At 41.0% G+C, this 14,381-nt stretch overlaps 1 protein-coding gene across 3 annotated transcripts in view; it reads right to left on the reverse strand.

Annotated features, from left to right (window-relative positions):
* Positions 1-14,381, reverse strand: part of IL18R1 (interleukin 18 receptor 1) — a 41,692-nt gene that overhangs the window by 6,108 nt on the left and 21,203 nt on the right. For all 3 annotated transcript variants that reach the window (XM_032351718.1, XM_032351717.1, XM_032351716.1), the window contains 5 exons: positions 10,098-10,248; positions 8,115-8,177; positions 4,248-4,368; positions 1,750-1,889; positions 431-592 (listed from right to left, as the gene is read on the reverse strand). In XM_032351718.1, coding sequence (XP_032207609.1) covers positions 431-592; positions 1,750-1,889; positions 4,248-4,368; positions 8,115-8,177; positions 10,098-10,248 — 637 coding nt within the window. The remainder of the gene's footprint in view (positions 1-430; positions 593-1,749; positions 1,890-4,247; positions 4,369-8,114; positions 8,178-10,097; positions 10,249-14,381) is intronic.

Below are 14,381 nucleotides of genomic sequence, written 5' to 3' on the forward strand. Positions count from 1 at the left end.
AGGGTTCTTATAGATACATAAGGCTGCCTCCTTTGTCAGGTTAAAATAATGAACTACAATACAATTCAATTCTATTTAATGAAGTTTATTGAATGTGCACATTATATAAGGTGTCCAGATCAAATGTGAATGATGACAGTCCCTAGGCACAAGCATCTCACAGGGCATTTGGGAGGACATGACATACATATATCAAACAACTAACAATTTCTTGGCAAATTATTTTTGGCAACATACAAGTTAGCACAAAAAAAGATATGAGACAACGTTCATGATGGATGATCTGTTCAAACCAGTCTTTCCTGTGGAAAACCTCTCCCACACAGTAAGACAACAATATAATCAAAATGAAAGGAAGATTAATGTATCTTTATTTGGTTTTTTAATGAAGCCATAAGATAAGAAATCCCAGTATTACGATATCTGTTACCTGTTAATGTTTCATCTTTTCCCATGAAATGTCTATAAAATAGGGCCAGGTCAACTCTATAAATGACGCCCATAATTACTAGGCATACAACCACCACTGAGATCAGAACAGCTATGATCATTCCTCTGGTGAAGACGTAGCCTGGGATGTCAACCATACCTTCTAGAAAGAAAAAGAAAACAAGAATAACTAGTGAAAGACAGTTTACCAGTATCCTCCAACATCACAGCACAGTTGTCAGTTTTTACACTGAACATGAATCCAGGTGTCTTTCTGATACATCCCATCAACTTCGTCCACATGCCGGCCTTTGGTCCCGAGTACTAAACGTTCCACTCTGGTTTTTTAAAGAATAAAAGTGTGTACAAGGACATTCAGAGACCTGAACTGAAATAATTGTGATATAGCCTATCCCCACCTGGGGAAGGCGAGTCTCTAGGATGGTAAGATACCAGGGTGAAATGCAGAGGGACCCAAACCAACGTCTTAGCTAGTATATTGCAAATGTAAATGGAACTGCATAGTTTTGAGAGAGCAGATGCTGAACTGAGGTCATCTGGGCTCCCCACCTGGCGCTATCACTTAGTCTGTGTCCCAGGGAAAGTCACTGATGCCCTTAACTCTTAGTGTCTTCGCCATAGTATGAAGCCACTTTTGAGCAGCTACTGGGCCAATGGCCCTGGGTTGTACTGTATTGGTAGAGGACAGAGGGGGATGGCTCTGGAATGCTCCATCAGTCAGGCAGTGCAAAAGTTTAGAAGTCCACTGATGCAATCCAACAATTGTCCACCCGCCAGGTCCAGAGACTGGTTCAAGGAAGAGAGGCCTTGGTCAATCTTTGTTGAATGAATGACCACACCCAAGGGTCCCCTGTGCCCTGTGCCCTGTGCCCAGCTAAGGTAGGCTGGAGGCAATAGTACAATCATTATCATTGGCCTCACCCTATGCTGAGCTACAAGCTGGCCTCCCATTGTCGTAGGCATGCCAGAGCTGCCCTGCCTGCATCTCCTCCCACGCATCTCTGCCTCCAGTCTGCTTCTGGGTCCCTGTTCAGGCTTCTGGTTTCTACCTGGGTCTGCAATATGATTGAGGGCAAAAGAATAGTGTTTTTATTCTCTGCACACAATCAATGCACAGGGGACTCCAGCAGGGGACTTAGCCCCAGGTTAGCCTAAATGCCTGTGACAAAAGGTTGACCATTTCATCTCTTGGGAGCTTGCTTCCTGGGGTGTAAAAGGAGAGAGTGGCAATCTTCAAGGGGTCTCTCAGCCGCAACATTCCAAGCTTCCACAAGCTTCCACGACAAAACTTTCCCATACCTTTTTTCAACAAGACAAAGCTTATAATGTCTGTGCCTCCCTCGCTGGCCACAGAACAATTATATGAAAAGTTTAGATTTTTTTCATTAATATTCTCAATTCTCAATATTCTTGATGCATACAATTTGCCATCTGGAGTCCTGTAAAAGAGGAAATAATTCTGTGATAGGCTTTGGTCGTTGCCAGCAACATTACCCATGAGAGTGGAGTTCTCATGTGAAAATACTCAAAAGCAATGGATCTATTGGCTCCATGGAACCTTCCTTTTCTGATGGGGACTCAGGGTGTGGGCAACCATGAACCTTGACTCCTCCGGAGAGTGTCAGGGCAGACAGAAACAGCCCTCCTGTGACCACCTAGGGAATGATGCCGTGCACTCTCCATAATGAATATGCTAGAAGGTAATGATGCTGAGCTGAAAACACAAGAATATAGTCTCTCAACTATTTCCCCTCTTTCTCTTCTCATAACCACTTAGCGTTCCTCCCACAAGGAGGTCTCCATGGATTGTGACAAAGTGGCAAATGGTTTGGCATAAATACAGATTCCTATCAAATTTCTCCATGTGATCCTAAAGATCACTTTTATTTTGTTCAGCATTGAAAATAAACTTAAGAATGACACTATTTGGGGCACCTGAGTGGCTCAGACAGTTAAGCGTCTGCCTCTTGATTTTGGCTCAGGTCATGATCTCATGGTCCTGGGATAGAGCCTTGTGTCGGGCTCTGAGCTCAGTGTGGAGCCTGCTTGAGATTCCTTCCCTTTCCGTCTGCCCTTCCCCCTCCTTGCATGCTCTCTCTCTCTCTCATATAAATAAATCTTTAAAAAAAATAAAAAAGAATGGCACTATTCTCAGATGCACCCACAGGCATGTGAGAAATTCCAATTAAGCTTTCAGGAGGTGTCAGAAAATGACTTAGGCAAACACCAGTAGCAAGCTGTCTTTCTCTTCTCAAAAGATCCACATTGTGCTGTTGTTGATGCAAGGTAACAGCTCATGATATCTGCTTCTCTGCCAGCGACAACTTGGGAAAGCCCGCCCCGGGTGGCTCACTCACCTGCCACCCCCCTAGCAGCAGGTGTTTCCAGTACATGGGACACGGAACCCACCTTAGCCTTCAACTGTCTCGAACACAGGTTAGAACATACTTTGGTGCAGAAGTCACCAATCCAGGAATATCAACTATCCAACATCAGTGAAAGACCCCGAAAGTAAGGCACAAAAGGCCAGTGGCAGAATAAAGCTCATCACCCAACTCTAAAGAAAGACTACCTGGCTTCCCTAGCTTAGCTTAAGCTCCATTCAAATAGTTTGGTGAGTTGGTCTTCTATCCCTCCAAAGATTAGCGATAGATCACTAGAAGGGGGACCGCAGAACTCCAGTGAGGGTCTGATGCTGAAGAGAAGACACAATGGCAAGGTGTCCATGCTGTTCAGCAGGACCGATGTTTACACGTCTGCTGTCGGGCAAGGCCACACATCTGACACTGTTAGGAACTCACCGACAAGTGTCAGCAAGAATTGAGAGCTGCTGGCATGATGACAAAGAAAATTCTGAAGTGTAAAAGGCAGGGAAAAGACCTCAAGATGGCAGCCAAGGTGACAGACACCTTGGGATCACTACTCACTAAAACCTGAGTGTATCAATACATTATTAAGTAGAGTAATGACCTGAAGTCATTCAGAAACACTTAAATGACCACAGGCTGAGCATGTTTTGTTTGAATAAGAGTGACCATTCCTTCCTGGAGGAACATAGGCAATGGAAGTACTAATACACAACAATTTGAAACTGTTTGAACCAAAGCTACCTCCTAGATATTTATATCTAACAATGCCCTCTTGGTTTATTTTTTTTTAATTTCTTTTACCTGTTCTTACTGGGTTTCTAATTTCCGTTAATGGACTCTTGACAGCAAAATGTTACAGTAATAACTATGTTCGATGTCAATCTGCCAACAATGAATGCCACAGTGTAGGTGATGGGGACATTAGCGTTTCCTTGAGACAAAACTTACATCTGACAAGTTTGGAGTCTCTTATATGATTATTAACTTTATCAGATGCTTAAGTAAAATCCCCATCCCCAACATATCCTGACCGACCAAAAGCTACTTTTGTAAGCTGATGTGAAACAGCCTCACCGAACTTCTTTTTCTAGCTTAGATCTTGGCATTAGATTTCTGCATAATCTATCAACCTAGAGCATGGTGAAAGTATAGAATATGTAAATTATAATTAAAATGTAAACATACCTCAAATATCCAATCAGCCATTCAGGATTCTGGGTTTTGTGTTTGCTTTTCGCCTTTGCAATTGCACTACAGGTATTTACCCAAAGGGTTTCAAACATACTGATTCAAAGGAGGCCTGCACCCCAATATTTATGCAGCAATGTCCACAATAGCCAAACTATGGAAAGAGCCCAGATGCCCATGTATCTACAACACAATGTGATTTGTATATGTAGTGATAAATAATACATCACATATACATACCTAATTCTTGTTACGTTCTCTTCATGTACATTAGGTTCCTTTCCATTTTCTTCCCACACATTCCAATAAAAAGCATCCTTTTCATTTGCCAAAGCAGAGCAGTTGAGTTTTACATCTTTTCCTATGTGAAAGGTGATAACCAATGTTCTGATCTTAGAAACTCAGATTTCCCAAAAGTTTAAAATGAATATAATCTATATATGTTAACTTAATATATAAAGCTAATACAGTGCTACATTTCAGAAACAGAACAGCTATGCCTTGTTTTTAATTTTAAAAAATGATACAGATGTAGTGAAAAGAAAGGCCAACTGTACTCTAATGTTCATAGCAGCAATGGCCAGCATCATCAAAGTGTGGAAAGAGCCAAGATGACCTTCAACAGACGAATGGATAAAGATGTGGCCCATATATACAATGGAATATTATGCCTCCATCAGAAAGAATGAAAACCCAACTTCTGTATCAACATGTGTGGGACTAGAGGAGATTATGCTGAGTGAAATAAGTCAAGCAGAGAGAGTCAATTATCACATGGTTTCACTTACTTGTGGAGCATAACAAATAACATGAAGGACATTGGGAGTTGGAAAGGAGAAGTGAGCTGGGGGAAATTGGAGGAGGAGATGAACTATGAGAGACTGTGGACTCTGAGAAACAAACTGAGGGCTTTGGAGGGGCAGGGGTGGGGGGTTGGGTGAGCCTAGTGGTGGGTATTATGGAAGGCACGTATTGCATGGAGCACTGGGTGTGGTGCATAAAAAATGAATCCTGGAACACTGAAAAAAATAAAAAATAAATTTTAAAAATATTATAAAGCAGAGAAATCAGTAGCAATTATAAGTCACCACCAAAATATGAATTGGTTTCTTTTCAAATGTTTATGTTTACATCAATTATTAAAAATGATAGTAGCCAGTGGACTTTCTTTTCAACATATAATTTAGGGGGGAGTGTCAGATCAACACTCCCATGGCAATTTCTAGAAAAACAAAATGGATAAATCACATGTAAAAAAAATGAAATTAGCTAAAAATTAAAGACCCCCGCGTGCAGAGAAAACAAAGAGAAACAGAACAGCTGGAAACGCAGTCAGGAAAAAGCCCTTCTCCGGGGAGCTGAGATAGCCAGCCATCTTATTCTTGGGAGAAATTTGTTTTGGTTTGTACAGTGTGGAGGGAATCACATAGAGAAAAGAGAGCCTAGTGGAAATTCTAACAGTCACATGGGCTTGTAGGATGCCTGCTGGGGAGGCTGCAAAGCCTGAGCGGTTTCTCCTGCAGTCTCATAAGACTTAGAAGAGAAAGTTCCCCATGGAGGAAGTGATGTACAAGAAACACAGGACTGAGGTCCCATGCCCCTCCCCCACCCCCACATAACCACACTTGGAGAAATCCCAAAGGAAGTTTTCAGACTCCTAAAAAATTATCCCAGAGGAAAGCAAGGAACTACAGGAACAAATGAGGTCAAAAGGAAATACAAATATTTGCGTAAATATAAAAGACTGAGGATTACTTAAAGCACTATTAATGCTGATCTATTATGAGTTTTAGCACATATGCTGGAGAGAAATATGTAAGAGCGTAACGGGAGACAGGAGGGACAAATGCAATGAACCGTTTGCAAGGTCCTCACATGCTGTGAAGTTATAAATGTGCTGAGATTACGTCTGTCTGTTGCAGTCAGACAAGGATACACACTGTAATCTCTAGACCTACTAAGGAAGGATAATAAAGTATAAATAAAAAGAAAACAGAGCAGATTAAATAAAGGAAAGAAAAATACTTTATGAATCCAAAAGGAAGGGAGGAACAGCAGGAAGGAAGGACACATAAGATAACTAAAACATAGGTAGCGAGAGGAGAGGTTGCATACCACCTCCATGGGTAATTCATGAAATGTGAATGGATGACACACTATATAGACTGGGTTTCAAAAAAAGATCCAATTATATGCTGTTTATGTGAAACACATTTAATGTGCATTTGATTTACAAAGAAATGTTAAAAGCAAAAGGATGTAATAAAGATAGAGCCTGCCAACATCAAACAAAAGAAAACTGATATGTCTATTATCCGAGAAAGTAGGCACTCAGGAAAGAAGCATGATAGATAAAGAGAGAAATCTTATAATGATGAAGTATCATTTCAACAGGCATCAATTTGTATGTGCCCATAAGGTAACCTCAGCATATACAAAGAAAAGATTCATGGAACTAAAAGATACAGAGATAAATTGATCATCGTAGTTGGAGATGTTAACATCTCTTGGTAACAGAAAAAGAAAACACACAAAACTTGGTTAAAATATAGATGATCTGGGGGCGCTTGGGTGGCTCAGTGGGTTAAAGCTTCTGCCTTCGGCTCAGGTCATGATCCCAGGGTCCTGGAATGGAGCCCCATATTGGGCTCTCTGCTCAGTGGAAAACCTGCTTCTCCCTTTCTCTCTGCCTGCCTCTCTGCCTACTTGTGATTTCCATCTGTCAAATAAGTAAATAAATAAATAAATAAATAAAATCTTTTAAAAAATATATATGGAGAGATGATCTGAACAATACCATTGGCTAACTTCACATAAGTGATATTTATGGAATGATAAAACCAAAACCTGCAGAATGCCTATTTGTTTTACATGCATTTGGAACATTCATCAGGACATACCACATTCTGGTCCTGAAGCAAGTTACTACAAACTTCATAAGACTGAAATGATACAGTGTCTAATCTTGGACCAGAATGGAACTTAACTGGATATCGATATCAATATCAACCACAACAACAAAACAACTAGAAAATCCTCCAAAGATCTGGAAAGTAAGAACTACAAATAATCAATAGAATAAAGAAGAAATCAAGAGGGAAGTTTTTTTTTTTAAATGTTTGAACCAAATAGTAATGAAAATACGGCATACGTGTATTTCTTGGAAACAGCTCAAGTCATGATTAGAGGGAACTTCGGAGCTTAAAATGCATGTGCTACAAGAGAGATTAACTGAATCTAATTCTGTCTCCAAAAATGAGGTGCAAATTAAGCCCAAAACGAGAAGAAAGAAATAATAGCGCTAAGTTTGGAAATCAATAAAAAGCAGGCAAACCACAGTTGAAAATGGCAAACTATCCAAGCGACGCTGGGCATATCCATTCCCACAAACGATTGTGGCAGGTGTTGGTCCTAAGATGTGAGCTTAGGAAATAGTTAACAGCAACCTGAATCCCAGCTTTGCCACTTTTTACTGATTTAACTTTAGATAAGTTACTGAACCCTTCTGGGCTTTGGTCATTTAATCCACCAGATGGGAATAATACCACTTGGAGTTGTTTGGAGGATGTAATTCAAGAATATATTTCAATCACCTTATACAAAACATGGTTTAGCATATGGGAATTTCTTCTTTACCTTCCTTCTTTCCTTTTTGGAAAGGAATTACACACCTGGACACATTGATTTCATTAAGCCCTGTCTAGACAAATCTTAAATGTACAGTCAACTAAGTCCAATGATTAAAAGTCCATTGATTCATCAATCAAATGTTCAGTCTGAATCATTCCTCCAAAGCATTCTCTCATGGTTTCATATTTAAAAGTGACCGTAAAGACTATTAGAGAAAAGCCACCTCAGGGCGACCAAAACCCTATCTAAAAACCACAAACAGTTCTATCATGTTTTCAACAGACTATTCATTTTCATCAGCCAAAAGATGGCAACATTCAAACAATGACAGGCTTTTCTTCCCTTTGTAATGTTCTTCACTAAACCTGGCATGTGTGAGGCACACGCAATTGGATTGATCATGAGTCAGATTTAGCCTTGGAAGACTCAGTGATACCCCCATTCCGAAATGCAGACTATATGTATGTCAAAATATACCTAATTCCACCTTCACATAGTTCAGCTTTGGTCCAAGAAGAACAGGAGTTATTTTGCTGCGATCTAAAAGTGAAAGAAGAAAAGAGGAATGTGTCAGCATTGCACTGAGCTCCTCTAAGACAAGTATTTGCAGGAACATAATGTTACCCCATGTAACAAAGATTCTGATAGTCATCACTTTACACTTCTGTCATATTTTCAGTAACTAATGGTTGCGGCTAACAGTATTTGTCATTTGCGTTTCCATCTACTAAAAGCTAACGTAATGGGAGAAAACATCCTGAATTGGGTTTCCATCGGCTCAAATCTGTAGTTTCGGCAACTAAAAGCCAGAGGAAGATGTTCATCCTGGCAGACAAACCCACCGGCAGGACTTAGATGTCAAGTCTCAGGGAACTGCCTTTCTGCTCTGTCTTTATTCCTCCAGTTGCCCCCCGCCCCCTCAACTCCTCAGACAGGTGTACTGGGGACAGGGTCTCTACTCCTTGAGGTAGGCAAAGCACTCATTCTCAGGTGTCAACCCTTCCTGCTCAGGCACTCAGGGGAGCAACCTTTCAATTTTGTGTTCTGATGCCTCCTTTGCCTCAGTGCTGGCTGGCCCTGTGGGGGGTGTCCACACCTCTGGGCTCAGCTCTGCTTCTATTCCTGAATGACTTCTGACCCTGACTAGAGGAACCCAATTCTGTCTGCCTCAGCCTCCTTCTGAATGCTGTCATAGAAAACTGAGGGAGGCTTGTAACTGCAGAACACTGAGAGCACACATTGAACCTGCTGTGTTGTCAAGTTCTTCTTAGTCCAATGATCAGCACTGGCAACTTTCTTCATGACTTAGACTCTACCTTTTGGTACAGCTGGTGTTTCTGGGGCATTTACAAGTAATGTACAGAGCAGTCATTACTGGTGCTCAGCAAACTCCTGGGACTTACTGGTGCTCAGCAAACACAAGGCCTGTGCACAAGGAGTTATGCAAGACCGGGGAGCTCTCCTGAACCAGCACCCTGGTTAGGAAGTGTGGTGCTACAGAATGAAGGGTAGAGAATGGATTGGGAGTGGGTGGGTAAATCTGGAGGATGACACTCGCAAAGTTGAAACTCCAGGCGAGTCAGGTTTGATTCTTCTGGGATTCAGACTCTCTGGGCAAGCCTGGAATACCAACAGGGAGACAGGAGGATCTGGATGCCTCCAAAGAAGGAACTCTCAAGTCTTGAGAATACTGATGGACATGAGTTGACTCAAGGACAAAGGGGTGGTTTTATGGAAAATTGCTATTGTTTATCTTCTTCTAGATCTGTCCTTTGCCCCCCCACCCTCCCCCCAGGAATGTCAGTAGGAACCCTAAGGGAGAGGTGCTATAAAAGGGTATCTTTAAGACGGTATACCATCCACTAAAACTTGAAGTGTACCATTGAAAACCCAGAGCACACTGTCCTCAGCAGGTCCTCCTGCCCACCTGTCATGGTCAACCTCTAAACTCACCTCAGAGTCCCCTGACTCTGATCTTCCTCTGACTCTCTCTGCATCCTTAACACCTCACAGATGAATCTGGTTTCATAAGTGAGGGCACTCTTACATGTAATCAAATTCCTCTTCATTTCCTATTTCCCTGCCTCCTTTACCTGGAGGCTCAGTACAGTTTATTGAATATAGACATTTTGATGAATATCTGTTGGGCAAAAGCGTATCCTAAACCACGAGAGATTCCACAAATTCCTCCATGAAATAAGAGCATTCACTCATGGGAGGCTCACATATATAAAGGTCATTTACTACCACCAACCCCACCAAGCAAAAAAAAAAAAAAAAAAAAAAAAAAATCTTTCCAGTGCAGTAAATGATGCCCCAGTGATTTGACCCTTATATTTGAGCTAGTGACGTGGTCACAACTCCAAGTAAGTTGCCTCTGGATTCCTGTGCTACATGACAAAGAAAACTCAGTTTTACAAAGATGCATTTGTTTCTTTCTGATTCTCAAATTTCTCTTACCTCCAACTACGGTTATATTGTAGGTTTTGGTGACATGAAATAGTTTTCCATTATGAGGAATGAAATACACACAAGTGTAATATCCTTGATCTTCAAACTCTGCATTCTTCTGTAAAACTGCATTTTTATTGTTCTCTATCTCTTGACAGTTCTGTTTTATAAAAAAAGAAGAAGAAAAATCAAGTTAAAATATTTTAAGTAAAAGCAGTATCATATAACATTGATTCAAATTTTTTAAAGATTTTTATTAAAAAGGGGAAACAGAATGAAAACTGGCAATTTCTGAGTCAATGTCCCAGTGCTTTGGGATTGCTTCTGTGGCAACGATGATCCATAGTCCCATATCTGTTATTATCATTGTTATTAATACATGTCAGGAAACAGAATATAGGGGGGTGCTGTAGCTGCTCCTGTCATTTTCTTTTCATCTCTCTCTTTTACACACAAAGGGTGGAAAGGGGAAAGAGAAAGGGAGAGGGAGACGGGAGGAAGGATGGAGGTAAAGGAGGAGAGAGAGAGAGAACGCGTGTGCATTACAACAAAAAAAACCCTGCTTGGATGTAAACTTTTGTACAACTCTATTTAGTAACACTTTTAGTCTAAGTCCATATACTCAGGACTACCCATCCTGGGGGTGGGAGCAGAATGACACACATACCTGAGTACTTAGAAGACCACCCACCCCCTTGATGTCTTCCACCAGAAGTCAGAGGACTGATTAGAAATTTATCAAGAATATTCAAATCCATAGGCACACACAAACATGTCTCTCCATCACAAATTTCCACAGAGGTCACAAGAAGGAATGATAAAATAGCCACCTTCTTCAATCTAGCCATCAGCCACCCATAGAAGAGGTTCTGAAGCGATCTAAGATGCAGATACGGAATATGGAAACTAAACTGCTAATTTGACTATGCTATACCGTTTCTGCAAACAGCAAACAAGGACAATGTACTGCCCACAGACCTCTCTTGAAGGTGCCAAAGCTGGCAGCAACTGGGGCTAGACCCAGAGGGTGCTTAGCATGGGTCTGTGAAGCATTCACATGTGTTCTCACTTCAGTAAATTGTTTCTATGTATGTCAAACTTTTATGACCCCAAAGGCTTTTTAATAAGGCACTTTAAAATATCAAAGACTCTTCACTTTTATTTCCAATCATTTGTTTTCTGATTTAGCTTCCTTGCCCTCCTCCCCTCAGGTAGGCCATGATCTGTAAATAGGCTGAGAATACTGAACCCTGTTTTTAATCATCTAGCTAGAAATATCCTCAATAGATCTATTTTCTAAATTTAAATATCCACATGTTGAGATATCTTGAAACCTAGTACACTGAAACTCACAAATTTCTATGTACCGTCGAATATTTGCACTTTTGACAGGAAATAGAGTCAAGTCAACTCAGGACTGACTCAGACACTTATAAAACATTTGGCTAAGAGCTCTCCTTCAAAAATCTCTAGTAAACAGTGGTGAACCAAAATATGCGAACAAAGTTTTCTAGGAAATCATCTGTAGCTTCAACTCTCTGAAGGGCTTCTGTCTGGTTCATTCTCCCATAGAATTCTTTAAAAGTTCTGTAACAGAGTTACATTTGTCCAGTTTGTTCTTCTAGAGAAATAATATAATTTGTGTTGGATGTCTGCATGTATGTATGTTATGTATGTAAATGAATTATATATGCGTATATAAGTTTATATATGATATATTTGTGAATGTATATATAATCTCCATAGTATTGTCTAAAAGAGCTCTTACAATTCAAGTAAAAGGTACACCAGCTGAAGAAAATAGATAATCCACAAAAGAAGTAATACTAAGGTGTAATAAATATACAAAAATGTTCAGTTCATTATTAAGAAAAGAAATGGGGAAAAAACTACTAAAAATTACAGAAACTGTGCATGTCAAATTTCACAGTGCATGGTGGTGGTTGAAAAGGGGTTTTGAACTAGCTCCCCAGAGAGTTGTTTAATAATGTGGAGCAAAAGCCGTAAATGTACTCATAGCCTTTGAGCCAATAATTCTACTTTAGGGATGAGATTGAAGAATAAAATCATACATACACCCTAAGACTTATGAGAATGATATTTATTTTAGCCTTGTAAATAATAGTGAAAAGTAGGAAACTAACAAATGCCCAATACCAGGGGAATAGTTAAACACAAGTGTGAGAAACAACAAAATCCCATATTTGGAAAGATGTTTAAAGATGTAGGGGAATAGAAGATGGCGGAGAAGTAGCAGGCTGAGACTGCTTCAGCTAGCCGGAGATCAGCTAGATAGCTTATCTAAAGATTGCAAACACCTGAAAATCCATCGGCAGATCGAAGAGAAGAAGAACAGCAATTCTGGAAACAGAAAAACAGCCACTTTCTGAAAGGTAGGACCGGCGGAGAAGTGAATCCAAAGCGACGGGAAGATAGACCCCGGGGGGAGGGGCCGGCTCCCGGCAAGCGGCGGAGCAACGGTGCACAAAATCAGGACTTTTAAAAGTCTGTTCCGCTGAGGGACATCGCTCCAGAGGCTAAACCGGGGCGAAGCCCCCGCGGGTTCAGCGTGGCCTCAGGTCCCGCAGGGTCACAGAAGGATCAGGGGTGTCTGAGTGTCGCAGACCTTGCGGGTATTGGAACGGGAAAGCCGGCTACAGAGACAGAGCCGACAGTAAGCTCACAGCTCGGTGTTACCTTGAACTGCTCGCAGGCTCGGAGAGCTCGGAGCGCGGCCGGAGGTCAGGCAGACGGGAGTAACTGGGCGCTGTTCTCTGAGGGCGCACTGAGGAGTGCGGCCCGGAGCTCTCGGCACCTCCGGGCCGGAGACCAGGAGGCCGCCATTTGTATTCCCGTCCTCCGGAACTCTACGGAAAGCGCTCAGGGAACAAAAGCTCCTGAAAGCAAACCCGAGCGGATTACTCACCCCGGCCCCGGGTAAGGGCGGTGTAATTCCGCCTGGGGCAAAGACACTTGAGAATCACTACAACAGGCCCCTCCCCCAGAAGATCAACAAGAAATCCAGCCGAGACCAAGTTCACCTACCAAGGAGTGCGGTTTCAATACCAAGGAGAGCAGCAGAATTCCAGAGGAGGAGAAAGCCAAGCACGGAACTCATGGCTTTTTCCCTATGATTTTTTTTTTAGTCTTGCAGTTAATTTAATTTTTTTCTTTTTCATTTTTTGGTTTTTTTTTTTTCTCGCCTTCGGGTAAAATTTTTTTTTTTTAACTGTTACCTTTTTCTTTTTTAACGATTTTTTACTAGTTTATCTAATATATATATTTTTTCTTTTTTACATTTTTCTTAGGTGTTTTCCTTTTTTTTTTTAATTCTTTTCTTTTCTTTTTTTTTTTTTTCTTTTTTCTTTTTTTTTCTTTCTTCCTTTTTGAACCTCTTTTTATCCCCTTTCTCCCCCCTCACGATTTTGGATCTCTTCTAATTTGGTTAAAGCATTTTTTCCTGGGGTTGTTGCCACCCTTTTAGTATTTTACTTGCCCCTTCATATACTCTTAACTGGACAAAATGACAAGGCGGAAAAATTCAACACACAAAAAAGAACAAGAGGCAGTACCGAAGGCTAGGGACCTAATCAATACAGACATTGGTAATATGTCAGATCTAGAGTTCAGAATGACAATTCTCAAGGTTCTAGCCGGGCTCGAAAAAGGCATGGAAGATATTAGAGAAACCCTCTCGAGAGATATAAAAGCCCTTTCTGGAGAAATAAAAGAACTAAAATCTAACCAAGTTGAAATCAAAAAAGCTATTAATGAAGTGCAATCAAAAATGGAGGCTCTCACTGCTAGGATAAATGAGGCAGAAGAAAGAATTAGTGATATAGAAGACCAAATGACAGAGAATAAAGAAGCTGAGCAAAAGAGGGACAAACAGCTACTGGACCACGAGGGGAGAATTCGAGAGATAAGTGACACCATAAGACGAAACAACATTAGAATAATTGGGATTCCAGAAGAAGAAGAAAGAGAGAGGGGAGCAGAAGGTATACTGGAGAGAATTATTGGGGAGAATTTCCCCAATATGGCAAAGGGAACGAGCATCAAAATTCAGGAGGTTCAGAGAACGCCCCTCAAAATCAATAAGAATAGGCCCACACCCCGTCACCTAATAGTAAAATTTACAAGTCTCAGTGACAAAGAGAAAATCCTGAAAGCAGCCCGGGAAAAGAAGTCTGTAACATACAATGGTAAAAATATTAGATTGGCAGCTGACTTATCCACAGAGACCTGGCAGGCCAGAAAGAGCTGGCATGATATTTTCAGAGCACTAAACGA

Source organism: Mustela erminea, chromosome 7, assembly GCF_009829155.1.
Source record: "Mustela erminea isolate mMusErm1 chromosome 7, mMusErm1.Pri, whole genome shotgun sequence".
NCBI classification, from domain to species: Eukaryota; Metazoa; Chordata; class Mammalia; order Carnivora; family Mustelidae; genus Mustela; species Mustela erminea.